The 17,627-nt window shown below is 50.4% G+C and overlaps 1 protein-coding gene across 2 annotated transcripts in view; it reads left to right on the top strand.

Annotated features, from left to right (window-relative positions):
* The window catches only part of USP7 (ubiquitin specific peptidase 7), a 57,221-nt gene extending 45,058 nt beyond the window's left edge, over window positions 1-12,163 (top strand). For both annotated transcript variants that reach the window (XM_060031727.1, XM_060031728.1), the window contains exons 14-31: window positions 352-496; window positions 780-910; window positions 1,818-1,952; window positions 2,331-2,432; window positions 2,606-2,711; window positions 3,495-3,587; window positions 3,677-3,744; window positions 4,075-4,175; window positions 5,053-5,206; window positions 5,823-5,890; window positions 6,370-6,478; window positions 6,573-6,650; window positions 7,363-7,463; window positions 8,450-8,549; window positions 9,968-10,087; window positions 10,241-10,312; window positions 10,440-10,530; window positions 10,845-12,163. In XM_060031727.1, coding sequence (XP_059887710.1) covers window positions 352-496; window positions 780-910; window positions 1,818-1,952; window positions 2,331-2,432; window positions 2,606-2,711; window positions 3,495-3,587; window positions 3,677-3,744; window positions 4,075-4,175; window positions 5,053-5,206; window positions 5,823-5,890; window positions 6,370-6,478; window positions 6,573-6,650; window positions 7,363-7,463; window positions 8,450-8,549; window positions 9,968-10,087; window positions 10,241-10,312; window positions 10,440-10,530; window positions 10,845-10,951 — 1,881 coding nt within the window. In that variant the 3' untranslated portion in view covers window positions 10,952-12,163. The remainder of the gene's footprint in view (window positions 1-351; window positions 497-779; window positions 911-1,817; window positions 1,953-2,330; window positions 2,433-2,605; window positions 2,712-3,494; window positions 3,588-3,676; window positions 3,745-4,074; window positions 4,176-5,052; window positions 5,207-5,822; window positions 5,891-6,369; window positions 6,479-6,572; window positions 6,651-7,362; window positions 7,464-8,449; window positions 8,550-9,967; window positions 10,088-10,240; window positions 10,313-10,439; window positions 10,531-10,844) is intronic.
* The last annotated feature ends 5,464 nt before the right edge of the window (window positions 12,164-17,627 follow it).

Genomic DNA, 17,627 nt, shown 5'->3' with positions numbered 1-17,627 from the left:
GGAACAGAGCCAAGGTGGAGCCCGTCCAGCTCATGCCGAGGGGATTTGAAGGCGGGACCCTCATGGCACCAGATGCGGAACCTGTAACTGTAGGATTAGTGCCATTTAAAACGACTCCATCCACAGTGGACAGAGATGGAGCCTAAGCTGAGGCTTAGGATATTTGAGTACATTACAGAAATTGCCCATGGACGGATATTAGCAATTTCTCCAGAATGTGGGATGAGGACGGCAGAAGTGCTGGAGAGTTTTGTGAGGGTCACCTGAGGCAGGTCATGTGTTTTCGGAGAATGCTGCCTTTTACTTTGTGTGCTCCTCAAAGTGCCGTATCTCTGCTGCTCCCCGTTGCAGTGGTGTAAGTTTGACGATGACGTGGTGTCCAGGTGTACGAAAGAGGAGGCCATCGAGCACAACTACGGGGGCCACGACGACGACCTCTCCGTGCGGCACTGCACCAACGCCTACATGCTGGTTTACATCCGGGAGTCGAAGCTCAGTGAGTGCAGCGGGTGTGTCGTGCCCTGGCTGTGCCAAGCTCGCGGCTGGGCCCTGAGTCTCGCCCGCTGGGGCATTTTATACCACGTTACAGTGGACCTAAGCTAGAGCCACCTGTCCAGACATTTGCCTGCTTATGCTGCCTTACAGCATCATCTGGAAGCAGCTGGATCGGGGTTGCGGGTTTGGATGTGGACCCAGGGTGCCAAGTAATTTTACTTTGAAGGGTGGCTTTATTTGCGATGACGTGCACAGAGGTGAAGGAAGATGCATTTGTCCTGCAGGTGAGGTTTTACAAGCTGTCACCGACCATGATATCCCTCAGCAGTTGGTGGAACGATTACAAGAAGAGAAAAGGATCGAGGCTCAGAAGCGGAAGGAGCGGCAGGAAGCCCATCTCTACATGCAAGTGCAGGTCAGCCTCTGGGCAGGCGCGAAGCTGCTTCACGGGCCAGGGCGTCGGCGACGTGTCTGGGCAGCCCCCTGAGCGTGCGACTGAGGAACTGCAGGCCAGTTCCCTGACCTTTGGGAATGTTCTTTCCAGTTCAGGATATGGGCTTAGATGTGAGAGGACTCAGGCTGCCAGAGCAGCGGTGTCTTAGTGTTTATAAAGCATGCAGGGGACCAGAGAAGGAAGGGTGAGCAGAACCCAGATGAGGCCTGGCAGGGAGAGCTCTGGCAGCTGGGGGGGTGGGGGGTGAACTGCCAGGTGGTTTTGGTTCATGATTTAGTTGCAGTTAGGAAACAGGCATTTGTTTTAACAAACAAGTAGACTACCTGGAGAAAAAGGTACATGTGCATCCTGGCTTTATCATATTTGGGGATCACCATCCAGATGGATTTCTAGTTGATGTTTATGGATGAGTTTAGAATGGCTGCATGGAAATATGTAGGGTTTCCAAATATTCGTACCTGATTTAGTTCTTGGTCATTTTGGTGCTTTTCTGCTTGGGTCTTCTGTAGAAGGTTCATCAAAGCAAAAGACTAGTTGTTCTTTTGTCTGTTTTGTTTTGCGGTACGCGGGCCTCTTACTGTTGTTGTGGCCTCTCCTGTTGCGGAGCACAGGCTCCGGACGTGCAGGCTCAGCGGCCACGGCTCACGGGCCCAGCCGCTCCGCAGCATGTGGGATCTTCCCGGACCGGGGCACAAACCTGCGTCCGCTGCATCGGCAGGCGGATCTCAGCCGCTGCGCCACCAGGGAAGCCCAACGCTAGTTGTTTTTAGTTTTAGCATTTGAACCTTGGTTTCGATCAGCCTGACCTGGTTCTCTTGTGTGTGTTAGTGGTGTAAACTCCATTCTGCATTTTCATCCCTATTTGCAGATTGTTGCAGAGGACCAGTTTTGTGGCCATCAAGGAAATGATATGTACGATGAAGAAAAAGTGAAATACACTGTGTTCAAAGTGTTGAAAAACTCCTCGCTTGCTGAGTTTGTCCAGAACCTCTCTCAGACCATGGTGAGCGCCCGTCCTCCTGTTGATAGTTCTCTCTCCTTTTTCATAACTGGACCCTGGAGGATCCTGCCCTTGGAGGCAGGCACTGTGTCCAGACACCACCTGAGAGTGAGCTTGGGACCAGAGTTCCTTCCCTTCCGGGTTGTGCCCTCTGGCATCTCCCCTAATTTCCCCCTCCTCCGCCCGCCTCCCCCTTGGTAAAATGGGCTTGAACTTCCGGGACACCAGAGATCCCGAAGGCCAGGTCACTGTTGCCCATACCAGCAGGGAGAGCTGTAATCATGATTTTTTTCCCCTTATAATCATAGAATCATTTCCTTGATGTTGAATTAAAATACAAGCTGATTTTGCTTCAACTAATTTAACTGTAATGATTTCCAGGGATTTCCTCAAGATCAGATTCGACTGTGGCCCATGCAGGCGAGGAGCAATGGCACCAAACGACCGGCCATGCTGGATAACGAGGCCGACGGCAGCAAGACGGTGAGTGTGGCGGTCTGGTCTGGTCTGGGTGTGCGCGGCAGGCACTGTGTGCCCTGCGGTATTCCCCTCGGTCCAGTTACATAGAGTTGGATCTTGTCTTCTACTTGAATATAGTTTTTCACTCTCACTTAGCCATTAAAATCTTCTAAGCCCAGCATCTCTTTTGGGAATAGATGATTGAACTCAGTGATAATGAAAACCCTTGGACAATATTCCTGGAAACAGTTGATCCGGAGCTGGCTGCTAGTGGAGCAACGTTACCCAAGTTTGATAAAGATCGTGAGTGCCTCCTCCCCCAGCCCAGCACCTCCAGAGAGTGGAGTTTTATTCCCGGAGTGTCGTTCTAAACACACAGGGTTAAGTGTTCTTCCCTTGCAAAGAAATCTTGTTAATCCCCCAAAATGCTCGCGAAACATCCACCGTGTTCAAGGCTTCTTGATGAAGTCAAATCAGACCGACTGTGGGTTGTAGCGTCCTGGCAGGTGAGAAGGTGGCAGCAGCGTGGAGTCCAGCACATTCCACATTTTTCTAATCACGCTGGTCTTGTGTATACTTGACAGATGGTGTAGAGCAGGGGTTGCTGTCAAGGGCCAGATAGTCAATATTTCATGCTTTGTGGGCCATACCGCCTCTGTCTGCTATTGTAGCTACTAAGCAGCTACAGAGATTAGGTAAAAGAACTGTCTTCCAGCGCAACTTTATTTACAAAACAGGTAGGTCCAAGATTGCTTATTTGTATTACTTCAAGTGGTCACTTCCCCGGCAAAGACTCAGACACAACCTTTAGCGATACTTCGATGGTAAAACACTGCTAGTGAGGACCAGGTCTTAAAACTAGGTTTCCTAAATTCTCTGCACTCATTCTCATCTTTCCTGCTTCAAATGCAGTGTTCCCCATGGGTTTGAGGTTAGAAATGATGCCTCAGACCTAGGATCAGCCTCTTAACAAACTTCATTGCACACAGTAACTTTTAGGTGCCCTAAGTTGTCGTTTCAGTTGCTATTTGTTAACATTGCACTGACCAGAAGATCCTAACAAAGCCTGTTTATTTAACCTTGTAGATGATGTGATGTTATTTTTGAAGATGTACGATCCCAAAACACGGAGCTTGAATTACTGTGGGCATATCTACACACCAATATCCTGTAAAATACGTAAGTCTGGCAGCACTCACCTTCTGAGTTGATTTTGCCAAAGTCTCAGTGTATCACAGCTTTGAATTCTTCATTTTTCTTGAACCTAGGTGACTTGCTGCCAGTTATGTGTGACAGAGCAGGATTTATCCAAGATACTAGTCTTATCCTCTATGAGGTTTGGATCCTTATTTTTCTGTAATCAGCACATGGTTAGTGGTTTGGGGAGGACGACTTCTGCCTGTTTTGCTAGCCCTGCATTTGTTGTGTCAAGACCACAGCTAAATGGGGCCTCAGGTGATCTTGAGTCAGAATCCTCTCTGTACATTTCTGATGTTTCCCTCTTTAGCGTCAGTGATTATTATATCCTTATTACTAGTATTTCGTACTCTTTATTTAAAATTGTAGGGCTGTTGGAATTGGGTATAGAGAAAATACATACAGTGTGTGGCCGTATTAAACATTGGACAGACGTTGCGTTGTAACCATGTCCTTTCTTTTACTGTAGGAAGTTAAACCGAATTTAACAGAGAGAATTCAGGACTATGACGTGTCTCTTGATAAAGCCCTCGATGAGCTAATGGATGGTGACATTATAGTGTTTCAGAAGTACGTACTTCTTGAAGTTCTCTCTTTGTACTAAAATCAGAAGTCCTAGAACCAGGAAATGATTCTCTAGACCCTGAGTCACGTTTTGTTTGACATTGACAGAATGTTGACAGCAGTTGGCCTTCTCTGGGTTTTGGAATTAGGGGTGGCAAGCATTTTCCTCACTGAATGCTTTTATTTCCCAAAAATGTCTACAGCGAGCATGACAACTAGTAGCAGGAGGGCAAAGGTCTTTAGGGAAGAGCAAGATTGTTTTCTTTCCTTGAAAACATGAAATTCTTAGAATGCACCTACTTGGGTAATCACTTTAATCTGTCTGCGTGGAAGCTGGCAGGTGTGCAGTCTGAAGGCAGCCTGATGACGCACTCGGCCCTTTCCTTGCTCTTGAAGCCGTTTTGCCAGGGCAGGGCAGCCCTGAACACTGACCATAGGGAGGCTGCAGGGCCCGGTGGCCAAGAGCAGGGGTGGCAGACCTCTCGTTTAAGGGCCAGGCAGTAAACATTTTAGGTTTAGCGGCGACCCGATCCTGCAACCTTCGCAGGGAAGTGATAACCTATCAAGTCCCGGTTGGGGAGTAGACTCAGCAGAGCCAGCAGGGTGGGCCCCGCAGTGCATCCTGAGTCCTTTCCCTTGTCTGCGGAACGAGAGGGCACTGTTCTGTTTCGGGAGCGAGATCAGGAACGGAAAGCAGCCAGCCCTGTGCGTGGCTCAGCGCACACTTCTGTCCACGATCGCCTTTGCCTGGTAGCCGGGCAGGCTCCCAGCGTCGGAAAATGCTAGCCTGAGTTTAGATCCACACTGCTCAGCGTCACTGTTACTTGGGAGATGATGCCTGAACCCTGGCCTGGACTTTGATTGTCTGTGTTTTTCCCCCCAGGGATGACCCCGAAAATGATAACAGTGAATTACCCACTGCAAAGGAATATTTCAGAGATCTCTACCACCGTGTCGATGTGATTTTCTGTGATAAAACAATCCCCAATGATCCTGGATTTGTGGTTACATTATCAAATAGAATGAATTATTTTCAGGTATTTGATAAAATGCTCTTTTCCCGTCAGATTCCACACCAGAGAGACCAAGTTCTTTTTTAAAAAGCTTGCTGATGAGGCTGTGTAATGGGTTTGGTTCTGGAGGAGGGGTTGCAGTCCACTGTCTGAGGAAGTTCTTGATGCAAGTGGGTTGGTGTTGATGTTGCCGAGGGATCAGAAGCTCTTTTCCCCTCACTCGCCTACCCCCACCCACTGCCCTGTCTTCTTGCTCTTCGAAATCCTCTTGACCCCTGGCATAAGTTGGTTTCAGAGATCATAGTTTTAACAGCAGCTTTGCTTCAGTTATAACATGCCAAGTGTGAACCATTAAAAAAAAGCCTTCAGGAAATAAATCTACAGACAGACCTCCCCAATGAAAGTGAAAAACACTTTAAAAGGTTTTCTTCCTCAGATACGCTGTTCCTGTGGTGATATACTAAGGAATATAGTTTATTCCTGTTAGATGGTAAATTTCCGGGGCATTTAAATTCAGGCTGCTTATAACAGGTTTCTTTAAGAGCACTCAGCAAATGAACAGTGATAAAGTGTATCAGCAAGTTTCAGTTTGTTCACCGGATGTGAACCTTGCTCCCTGACTCTGGCCCTCCCTCCCCAGGTGGCAAAGACAGTTGCTCAGAGGCTCAACACCGACCCGATGCTGCTCCAATTCTTCAAGTCTCAAGGGTGAGCCACACTCACAGATGCCCCGTGTTTGGTCTTGACTGCATGTGTCCCATAGTTCATCCAGACATCTCCGAACTAATGTAATAAGTAGCTGCCACCTCACCTGACATGCCATTTCTTGCTTAGTTTCAGATATAGAATTGTCACCACTTACATCTTGACCACGCTACCCCAAGATGTCAAAATAATTGGCAGCCTCATCTAAAGCCAGGCTTACTTTAGAGACCTCATCCACACACCTCCCTCCCATGTGTGTCCGGCTGGGCCTGGCCCGGCCCGGCTTCTGTGTGCCGTGTCACCCTTGCAGAGAGTGTTCAGGTGTGACAGACGCAGGGACTTAGGACCTGGGGACAGGAGTAGTCAGAGTCCAAATTTCAAGTCTAGGTGTCAGGCCAGAGGTTTGCTTTTATGCTCACTCACGGATATTTGTTTTAGGCAAATAAACAAGTCTTTTATTTATATGCTGTTTTCTTGTGTAGTTATAGGGATGGCCCAGGTAATCCTCTTAGACATAATTATGAAGGTACTTTAAGAGATCTTCTACAGTTCTTCAAGCCTAGACAACCTAAGAAACTTTACTATCAGCAGGTATGAGTCCAAATTAATGTAACCGTGGGTAATAAGGAGAAGGCTCGGGTTTCTGTGGAAGCGAATCTAAAATGAGTCTCTCTTTTCTTAATAGCTTAAGATGAAAATCACGGACTTTGAGAACAGGCGAAGTTTTAAGTGTATATGGTTAAACAGCCAATTTAGGGAAGAGGTGAGTCTTTTCTATGGTGTGAGTCTTTATTTTTATTGCATCTTGTGTATTGTATCTCTTCTCCAGACCCTGAAAACTAAAACCACCAAAGAAAGCTCCCTAAGCGGTAGCGTGTGTTAGCGGCTCGGCTCGAGAACCCCGGTGGGGGGAGGAGCTCTGTCCACCCAGCCCCTGCCGCCACCTCTGAGGCTTCAGGCAGAGTGACAGTGTCAGGGAGACCCTTTCCGACTGATTGGGACCTTGCTGCTTGGCCTTGGAGCCGGTGGCAGCTCCGCTGGGCCCTTTGCAGACGACACAGCCTCACATTAAGTGGTTCTTCTGGAAAGTCTGTACCTACTCAGACACCCAAGTCGTTCACCTTTCTAGCTCTACCGGTATTGAGAGGAAATCTGGGACATGTGCCATCCATGTTGTCACCCGTGTGCAGCTGTCAGGCTGAAATGACACAGTCCACCCTGGTCCTTGTCCTCTGTCTCACCATGCTGAGAATTGGACAGCCTCTTAGTGACCTTTCCGGGGGGAGAAATTCCTGAGAAGCTGTCCTGTGAATGGCGAGCTTTTTGCCTCAAAATGGCATTTCTTAGACTCCCTGCGGTGTGGGGCGGCTGCCAGCCTTGGACAGGTGGTCTGAGTGATGGTCGGCGGGGATGGGCCCAAGCAGGCCCTGCGTGTGTCTTGTTTCCTGTATAGCCTTCATCTTGTCGTTTCTTAGGAAATAACACTATATCCAGACAAGCACGGGTGTGTCCGGGACCTGTTAGAGGAATGTAAAAAGGCTGTGGAACTCGGCGAGAAGGCATCAGGGAAACTTAGGCGAGTATTTCCCAAATCCTGAAGGTGGAGGCAGGGGCAGCCCTGGCCCAGCCCTGTACTTGCGCAGTGCCCCCCCCCCCCCCCAGTAGTTGCCATGCTCACCTTTCAGCCCATACTTTGCAACACTTTATATAAATACTTCACATTTAATCCTTTTCTTTTGCCCATCTTCCCTCCCTGTGTCTCTGGATATTAATTAGCAGTAGTGCAAAAGGGAGATTCAGGTAGAAAAGTCAAGCAGAGGAAGAGTGATTCAAGCAGACTGATCAGCTGAAGCTGGAAAACGTGGGCCTTGACTGTGTCTGAGAAATCTGGTCACTTCTCATCTGTTTCGCCAGCGTTCAAGCCGCAGAAAGAAGCCCAGATTTGATGTTCAGTTTTTATTTCAGAGTGTCAGGTGCTGGTCTCATCACCTTGTCTTACACTCGGCTCGCAGGATGGAACAACCTTTGGGGCTCTTTGGTTCCCGGAATGTTTTCTTTACAAAATTAATAAAAGAATGAGGCCTTTGTTATCTAAAGAGTGAGAAACATATCACAAGCCCTGCCCAGTTTGGAACCATAGCAAGAAAGATTTACACACGCTCCGAGGGTGTCCCTGGCCAGTGTTCTGTCTGCTCCCCAAGGATACCTGCTTTTGACATTTCAAATCTTCATAAGAAGACAAGCGAATCTTCGTAGCTTTGTAATAAAATGACGGACGAATAGTTTTCTAGAAAGTTTTTTTTTTTTTTTTTGCGGTACGTGGGCCTCTCACTGTTGTGGCCTCTCCCGTTGCGGAGCACAGGCTCTGGACACGCAGGCTCAGCAGCTGTGGCTCACGGGCCCAGCTGCTCTGCAGCACGTGGGATCTTCCTAGAGCGGGGCACGAACCCGTGTCCCCTGCATCGGCAGGCGGACTCTCAACCACTGCGCCACCAGGGAAGCCCCTAGAGAGTTTTTTTTACATGAATGTATATAGTTCACATTCTTCTTTGTTTTGCACAGGCTGCTAGAAATCGTAAGCTACAAAATTATTGGTGTGCATCAAGAAGACGAACTCCTAGAATGTTTATCTCCTGCGACAAGTCGAACGTTTCGAATAGAGGTGAGCGTCCCTCTGGCTGCACCAGGGAGGAAGGGCTCCTGAGCCCCGGCAGGTGGGGCGGCCGCCCGCAGCTTATTCAGGCAGCACGGCGGCTCCTGGCAGTGGCTGTCGTTTTGTTTGTGTGCCGGTAGATGAAGTGACCCCTGAGGTTAATGTAATTCTGCCAGATTTTGAAAAATTGAATGTTTTATTATGATAAAATAGACCTAACCTAAAATGTACTGTTCAGTAGTGTGAGCACATTCATGTTGTTGGACATTCCTCACCGCCATCCATCTGCTCCGCTGAGACTCTCGCCCCAGCTTCCGGCAGCCACCCTTCTACTCTCTACTACTCCAGATAGCTCACTTATTTGTCCTTAGAAATTAATTTTAAGTATGGATCATCAAGCACATCTAGTCAGAAACTGGGTCCCTGTTGATTTTAAAACTGCTGAGATTTCCACAGTAACTGGAACAACTCATTATTTGGTCTCTTAAAACCCGGAGTTTTGGGACTCCCCAGGTGGTCTGGTGGCTAAGGGTCTGCCTTCCCAATGCAGGGGGCCCGGGTTCAATCCCTGGTCAGGAAACTAGATCCCACATGCCACAACTAAGGATCCCACGTGACGCAACAGAAACCTAATGTAGCCAAATAAATAGTTTTTTTTTTAAAAAGTTTTCTTTTTTAAAATATTTATTTATTTTTGGCCGCGTTGGGTCTTCGTTGCGGTGCGCGGGCTTCTCATTGCGGTGGCTTCTCTTGTTGTGGAGCACGGGCTCTAGGCGCGCAGGCTCAGTAGTTGTGGCTCATGGGCTCTAGAGCACAGGCTCAGTAGTTGCAGCTCACAGGCTTGGTTGCTCCACAGCATGTGGGATCTTCCTGGACCAGGGATAGAACCCATGTCCCCTGCATGGGCAGGTGGATTCTTTTTTTTTTTTTTTTAAATACATAAATTTATTTATTTTTATTTTTGGCTGCGTTGGGTCTTTGTTGCTGCGTGCGGGCTTTCTCTGGTTGCGAGTAGGGGCTACTCTTTGTTGCGATGCGCGGGCTTCTCATTGCGGTGGCTTCTCTTGTTGCAGAGCATGGGCTGTAGGCGCACAGGCTTCAATAGTTGTGGCATGCGGGCTTAGTTGCTCCGTGGCATGTGGGATCTTCCCGGGCCAGGGCTCTAACCGGTGTCCCCTGCATTGGCAGGTGGATTCTTAACCACTGTGCCACCAGGGAAGTCCCCAGAGTTTTCTTTTAAGCTTAGCTATTTCTCGTGGCTCTAAACTCTTAATTATTCTGACAAGCCCCAAACATGACATTTTGGCAAAAATCTGACCTCGCTTCCCTTGTTGGAGGCGTGAGTCGGAATTAAGAAGTAAAATGTGGCGCTGTGTTTGCATTAACTGAGTTTCTCAACCCCTTGTGTTAAAAACCTGTGTCCCCAGGAAATACCTTTGGACCAGGTAGACATAGATAAGGAAAATGAGATGCTGATCACAGTGGCACATTTCCACAAAGAGGTGTTTGGGACATTCGGGATCCCCTTCTTGCTGAGGATACACCAGGTGAGGCGTCCTTCTGCTAAGAGACTGAGTGTCTCGGGTCGGGACCTGGGCCCTCGCGCTCTGGGTTAGCGTTGCTCAGTGGGGCTCCTTCCCTGAGGCGGCAGCACAGGAGGGCATGAGCTTTGTGAGCACATGCGCCCTTTGTCGTCGCAGGGCGAGCATTTCAGAGAAGTGATGAAGCGGATTCAGAGTCTGCTAGACATCCAGGAAAAGGAGTTTGAAAAGGTACGCGCTTCTTGGGTACTTGCAAGTAATTTGTCGGGCGGGATGCTAAAGTCTTGACTTTTTTTGCCAGAGGTGTGAGTTTTGCTAGTATTTGGAATGAATGGCGTTTTCGATTTTTGTCTCTCAGTTTAAATTTGCCATTGTGATGATGGGCCGACACCAGTACATAAATGAAGATGAGTATGAAGTAAACTTGAAAGACTTTGAACCTCAGCCTGGTAAGAGCCCTCCCACAGGGAAGAAGCAAGTAGTAAGTGGCCGGGAGGCCGGCAGCCCTGGGTTCGAGTGGCGGCCCTTGTATTTCTCCAGCTGGGAGATTGGGCCTTGTTTTCCTTATCTGTAGAACAGGGAGGAACGGCACCCTGTAACTGATGAACTTGGCAGGCATCACACAATGGCCGAAAAAACTAAGGTCCCAGGGGAGACGGTGCCGCCCTTGGGAGCCCTGAGACCTCAGTTGGGGGTGGGGTGCACTCGCTCCAGGGGCCCAAGCCTGGGCTCTGTGGTCTCAGTTGCTTTCTCTCCCTGCCAGGTAACATGTCTCATCCTCGGCCTTGGCTAGGGCTCGACCACTTCAACAAAGCCCCAAAGAGGAGTCGCTACACATACCTGGAAAAGGCGATTAAAATCCATAACTGACTTCCTCCCCTGGCGGGTGGGCGAGGCGGACCGTGGTGGGTGTGCCCTTTAACAACAGCCAAGAACTCTGGTGCGCGAGCACTGTCCCAAGTCTTCAGCAAGAGGATTTGCTGCTGGTGTTAATTTTATTTTGTTGAGGCTGTTCAGTTTGGCTTCTCTGTATCTATTGATTGCCCTTTTTGAGCAAAATGAAGGTGTTTTTATAAAGCTTGGATGCCAATGAGAGTTATTTTATGGTAACCACGATGCAAGGCGCTGTCAGCGTGTCGGGGAACAGCCGGTGGGTGCGGCGCGGCGCTGGACAGGCTCGGCTGTCCCCGCTCCGGGGCCCGGCCGCCAGCCCCACAGCTAGTAAGTCTTCTGTTTAGGCTCGTCTGACGTCTTTCCCTCAATTATACTTTTCAATGACCTTTTGTGCATCTGTAAAGGCGAAACAGAGAAACTCACAACCTAATAAATAGCGCTCTTTCCTTCACTCGTGTATTGTCGCCCCTTCCTCGGTCTCCCCAGCTGCCTGGGTCTTTTTAATAAACTCGTCTCCCTTCCGTCAGCCACCGCTGTCCTGCAGCCCGTTTGCAGAGTGGATGCACTGAATACAGGCCTGACAGACACTTCGGGGGTCTTTTTATTAAATTGAAAACGCTGTTCAATACAATTAAGGTGTACTATGCTGCCTCTCGGCAAACCTAACGATCTCAAGAGTTCATTCGAGCAGGTGAAAAAATTATAAATAGACTTGTCTCCTTAAAACGGAACAGGCGGAACCAAGAAAGGAGGGCCTTTTAGCAAAGAGGGCATGCCCACTGGTGTTAGCAAGCTGTTGACTTTGTATAAAAAAGCTAAATAAAAAAGAAAAAAAAAGGAAAATTGAAATTGTATATTTAATGAATGAACATGTACAATTTACCACTGGGAGGAGGTGGCATTTTGTTGGGTGAATCTAAGTGACTTTCACTGATGTTGATATTCATTGTGTGTAGTTTTCTTTCAGTCCGGCCTTTTCCTTTGGAGCTGACGCCAGCTGCGTGTCTAGTTTTGAGTGCAGTAAAATAGAATCAGCAGATGACACTTATTTTTCATCCTTTTCCAGTATTTTTCGTTTGTTTCTGTAGCAGCAGTGTACACCGACTCTTCCTGTATATTGCCTTTTTGCTGGAAAATGTTGTATGTTGAATAAAATTTTCTATAAAAATTATAACTCAGTGAGTGACGTGGAAGTTGAGGGAGATTTCTGCTCTCCCTGCAAATAGGCCTGGGGAACCTATTCCTTTATAACGAGGTTTTCGGGGGGGGGGGGGTTGTTTTTGCCTCTGACTCATCCCATTTAAGCTTAAGAAAAAGTTTTTCCGGGCAGGAACCAAGTACAATAAGATGACCAGAAATACTGAAATGGTGGAAGGCGTGGCCCAGGGGAGGTGGCCTTGCATCCCGCGCCTGGCGCACTGTGTCCCTGGGCTGCTCACCACCTGGCGGGTACTTCCTGCCCAGGTGCCCACGGTGACCATAGCGCCACCCGCCCCACCCTCCTGCGGAAAGTCATTCTCCGGGTGCTCGACTTTGAACATTAAAGTATTGATTTCTTTTAGGTTTTGGCTCAGGGTTGATTATAGTCTTAAGTCACGGAAACTTATTGTCGAGTTACTAAATGGCTTTCCCCAAAGGCCTTTTCATAACGTGGACGGTCAGCAGGTAGCGCGTGCGATTTACTCTTCCATTCCCTCCCACTTACGGCCTTGAGTCCGAGTTCATAAAGCTGATGGGGGTGGTGGGAGGGGTGCAACCTGAAGAGGACCGCCTTTCACACGGCTCGCTCTGGACCCTGAGACTGGTGTGTCTTCCCCTCAGGCCCCTAGAACCACAGGGTAACGTTGAAGAGGGGCTTGGGTTCGTCATGACTGTACTGGCAACAGCAAGCTGGGAGAAACGGTCTCATTTTAGAAAGTAAGAGCAAACTGCATTTGCAAACATACATTTCAGATGTCAAGACGGAGCCGTAGATCCCCGTTTGGGGGTGGGTGGTGCTGTGGCATTTTTGCCACTCTCGGCCTTTTTGTTCTGACCGCTCACTGCCCGATAGAATGTCCGCCGTTGGGGTGGAGGGTCCTCCGTCGGCCCTGCCCAGTGAGGGAGCCGCGAGCCCCAGGTGTCCGCTGAGCACCTGAAACGTGGCTAAAGTAGCAGAGAGAGTGAGTTTTCACTGATTGAATTTTAAGTTGCCACATGTGGCTCAGGCGTTCCAACCACATTTCCCTCGCTTTGTGTGTCTTTACAGTGATCAGCTCCCTCGAGCTGTCGAGTTAATATATGATACATAAAACGCTCACTCTGTGAGGCCTGGAACCCAGGCCCCCCGCCGGCTGAGCTGTTCAGACACAGAATTGCAGCTCATCGCAGCTTTAAAGGGCCACTGACCCACCCGACGGGCAGGCACCGTTGTTGATGGATAGATCCAGGGATGGGTGTTCACAGCATGATCCTGCCCAGTATGATGGATGTTCTGAGTTCGTCATAAGATGTTGGGAGAGAACCCACACTCAGCCCCCCTGAAGCCGAATCCTGCCCCCTTCCCACCGGTACAGAGGAGGCGCCCTCGTCCGTTCAGACCCAGTGCCTCAGAGGGTCAGGGCTGCTGCTGGGGGGCTGGTTCGTTTCACCCCTTCACAGGTGGGCAGGTGGTAGAGTGTGACAGTCCGGCCAGGCCCCTGTGTGCCCTCCCGGCCTTGTGACGCCTCCTCGCCTCTGGCCACCCTGCCCAGCCTTGCTCCAGGCTGGAAACAGCGGGAGGTGTCCCCAGCACCCTGCCTGCAGCCGTATCACACCCCCCAGTCCACTCCTGGAGGGGGCGCGGCGGAGCTGTTCTGTGGCTCAGGTCAGGCGGGCAGTGGTCCTGTAGTGGCTGTCGCCGATGAGCACCCCACATGCGGCTGGCAGTGAGGCATCCGGGCCACCCCGAGTGACCAGGACAGGGATTCTGAGTTAATCTGTCAGGCTGGGCTCTCGGGGCCTCTGCTGACTGCAGAGCTGCCTTTGAGACCCACATTCACTGCTCCCTCTTTCCAGGTATTCGAGCCGGCCTCCCTGCTGGAAGGAGGGGCCCCCCACTTTGAGATGAGAACTACGGGAGAGGGGGACAGGGTGGCCATCTCCCCCGGAGCCCTGGGCCCTCCTGGCCAGCCCCAGAGGTTGGTGCAGACAGAGCAGAAGCGTGGGGAAGCCTCAGAGAATGGCGCTGCGGTCCCACGCGCCCCAGCCTGAGTCTACAGTGAGGTCTCGGGACCCAGAACCAAGGCCTCAGACGTCAAGGCTACAAAATGGGAATGGTGGTTTAGGTCAAGTTGTACAAGGCAGTGAAGGAGGAGGCCCTGGGATGATGGGAACTGGACGGGCCGGGCCAAGGGGACAGCCCGACATCTGCCGAACCAGGGACCTGTGCAGCTGGACCGTCGCAGTTTTCAAGAGAAGCCAAAAATCGGGATTTTTTTTAAACGTTGGCAAGTGTCTCTCCTGACGCTGGGCAGTCTAAGTCAGAGTGGCCTGAGATGGCTTTGTGGGCTCGCAGAGGGCTGCTGGGGAGCTGGGCCGGACCTCGTGGACGGCGCATGGACCACGGTGAACAAAGGCCGGTAGAGGAGGGCCCAGGACACCACCCACACAGGCAGCACTGCGTTTGCCATGCCACTGAATATTCCTGCCTGTGGACCTCTCTGGGAATCCAGGTCAAACCCGTCAAGTAGCCTGGCAGGCGCAGAATCAGACTCCGGGCTGGAGCTCTGCAGGCGTGTCCGGGTCCTGTTCCGGTTCTGGCAGGGCCATCCAGGCCCCATGACCGTCGCCCGCCTGGCCTGGGTGCCTCTGCAGGGCTGTGGTCCTCCAAACTGCAGATTGGCCAAGTCCCAGGTCAAGACCTCGTCCTCTGGGGAGTGGTGGCCAGTGGGCCCGCCTGACCTCCCTTTCCATCAGTACACTTGGGACCTAGATGGGTGGCCCCCTGCCTTGTCGACACGGGTCCACTTGGAGCCCCCTTCGGATTTATTACAAATGAGAAGTTGGTTCCCAGGATGCCTAGTTTATGTCAGACGCTTCATCTTCTAACCCTAAAAATCTTAAGGTGGGTCCCTGTTTGGATGTGGAAACCAAGGCTTCCCGTCCTGCAGCTAGTGCCACCCCTCGGGAGTCAGTGCCCCACTCGGTTCTCTGGCGCATCTCTGGGGATGGGGGCAGGGTGGAGGGGCAGCTGCTGGCATCTTCTGGGGGCTGACATTCAGATCTGGAGAAATCTGTCCCCGGACTGGTCCTTTCCCCCAGCTGGTGGGACACACCCTGCCAGCGCTGTCGCAGCAGCAGGGCTGACCACCTGAAGGCTGCCGGGCAGGCCGACCCTAGTTTCCGGCTGCCCATCCAGTTACTGGATGCAGACCAGGCATCTCTCAGGCCTCGGCTTCCGTACTGCCCTCCCGGGTGGCGCTAAGCAAAACAGAGAAGCAGCTGCCACGGTTTAGTGAATAAAATGTAGGTCAGTGCCATACTCTTTCTTCTCTGCCTCTTAATTCTCCCACTTCTCTGCCCCTTCTCTAGGAAATTCCTTTTCATTGAAAAGATGAGGGAATAATATTTGTTATATTTTGCAAAGTAAAAAAAATTCCTTTGGGGAATTCCTTGGCGGTCCAGTGGTTAGGACTCCAGGCTCCCATAAGCTGCGGCACGGCCAAAGGAAAAAAAAAATTTTTTAAAGATAAAGACAGCAGGGGGAAATGCCCCATGATAAAAATTATTAAAAAAAAAAAAATCCCTTCGTGTGCCCTTTAGCCCATCCTGTGCCCAGCCTCACCCCCAGGCAGACCACATGGTACCCAGGAGGGATCATGCTCAGAAGCCAAATTGGGGCCTTTTTTTTTTAACATCTTTATTGGAGTATAATTGCTTTACGATGGTGTGTTAGTTTCTGCTTTATAACAAAGTGAATCAGCTATACAAATACATATATCCCCATATCTCCTCCCTCTTGCGTCTCCCTCCCACCCTCCCTATCCCACCCCTCTGTGGTCACAAAGCACGAAGCTGATCTCCCTGTGCTATGCGGCTGCTTCCCACTAGCTACCTATTTTATGTTTGGTAGTGTATATATGTCCATGCTACTCTCTCACTTTGTCACAGCTTACCCTTCCCCCTCCCCATATCCTCAAGTCCATTCTCTACATCTGCGTCTCTATTCCTGTCCTGCAACTTGGGGCCTTTTAAATCCTAAAAATCCTTTTAAGTCCTAAAAATCTTGTTAAGATGGGTCCCTGTTTGGATGTGGAAACCGAGGCTTCCTGTCCTGCAGCTAGTGCCAAAATTCCTGCATTTGCCAAATTCCTGCACAGCGGCCTTTGCAGTACAGAAAAGCTACTGTGCTGTAGCCATGAAGGAATTTTAAGGATTAAACCTCTTGTTGGGAATTGGGCACAGAGATTTGAGATTTGCTCCCCCATCCCAGCTCCCATAAACTGACCTGTCCCCGCCAGGCCCTGGGGGCACCAGGGCCTGGGGAAAGTGACAGAGACCCAGGAGTGAGAGATGGGGCTGGAAGGAATAGGTGGAGAGAGAAGGGGGCAGGCAGGGCCTTCCAGAGGCCAGGGGAAGAGGCTGGACACATGGGTGAATAGGTGAACGGGCCACTCTTGGTTGTGGGTGACTGGAACGCAGAACAGGGGAGGGAAGCAGGAGCCACAAATGGCCTCAAAGGGACCCCACGTTAAAAGTCTGGTCCCAGGCTTCCCTGGTGGCGCAGTGGTTGAGAGTCCGCCTACCGATGCAGGGGACATGGGTTCGTGCCCCGGTCCGGGAAGATCCCACATGCCGCGGAGCGGCTGGGCCCGTGAGCCATGGCCGCTGAGCCTGCGCATCCGGAGCCTGTGCTTCGCAACGGGAGAGGCCACAACAGTGAAAGGCCCACGTACCGCAAAAAAAAAAAAAAGTATTATAAACCTATTACAGTACAGTACTATATAGCCGATTGTGTTAGGTACCTAGGCTAACTTCGTTGGACTTACGAACAAACTGGACTTACAAACATGCTCTCGCAACGGAACTCGTTCGTATGTAGGGACTTAACTGTATATGTATACACGCGTATATACACAGAGATACAGGTACGTACATACACATGTATATGAGTACATGCACACAGGTGTGTGGATAAACACACAGGCGTGTATGCACACATGGACATGCAGGTACACACATGTGCGAGTTTATGTGTTGCCTCACAAGTCCAGCTGCCTCTCCTGCTTGTTTAGCTGTGAGTTTGGGCAAAGCCCTAACTCTTTCTAACCCTCCATCCCCTGGCTTCCCTACCTGTAAAATGGGGATACGATAGCTGCCTTATAGGACTGTTATGGGATCAAATGCCATAACCCAGGTAATCGGTTCGGCCCAGGGAGTAAAGCCAGCATTTTTATTGTGAAATGATCGGTGGCCTGAAACAGCCAGAAGAGATGATCCCGACTGTAGAGGGCAGCCTCCACGCTGGGGCTGGCTCCGTGCTACACCTGGGGTCACAGCCAGGAAGGGCAAAGCCAGGGTTTGTGCGAACAAAGGCACGAAGTGAGGTCTGTGCGCTTAACCTGTATACTTCATGGCTTCTCATTACGCCTGCAGACACTGGGGAACATCCAAGATAGTCCAAGATAGCCCT

This window comes from Delphinus delphis, chromosome 15, assembly GCF_949987515.2.
Source record: "Delphinus delphis chromosome 15, mDelDel1.2, whole genome shotgun sequence".
NCBI lineage: Eukaryota > Metazoa > Chordata > Mammalia > Artiodactyla > Delphinidae > Delphinus > Delphinus delphis.
This window is presented reverse-complemented; position numbering and strand designations above follow the sequence as displayed.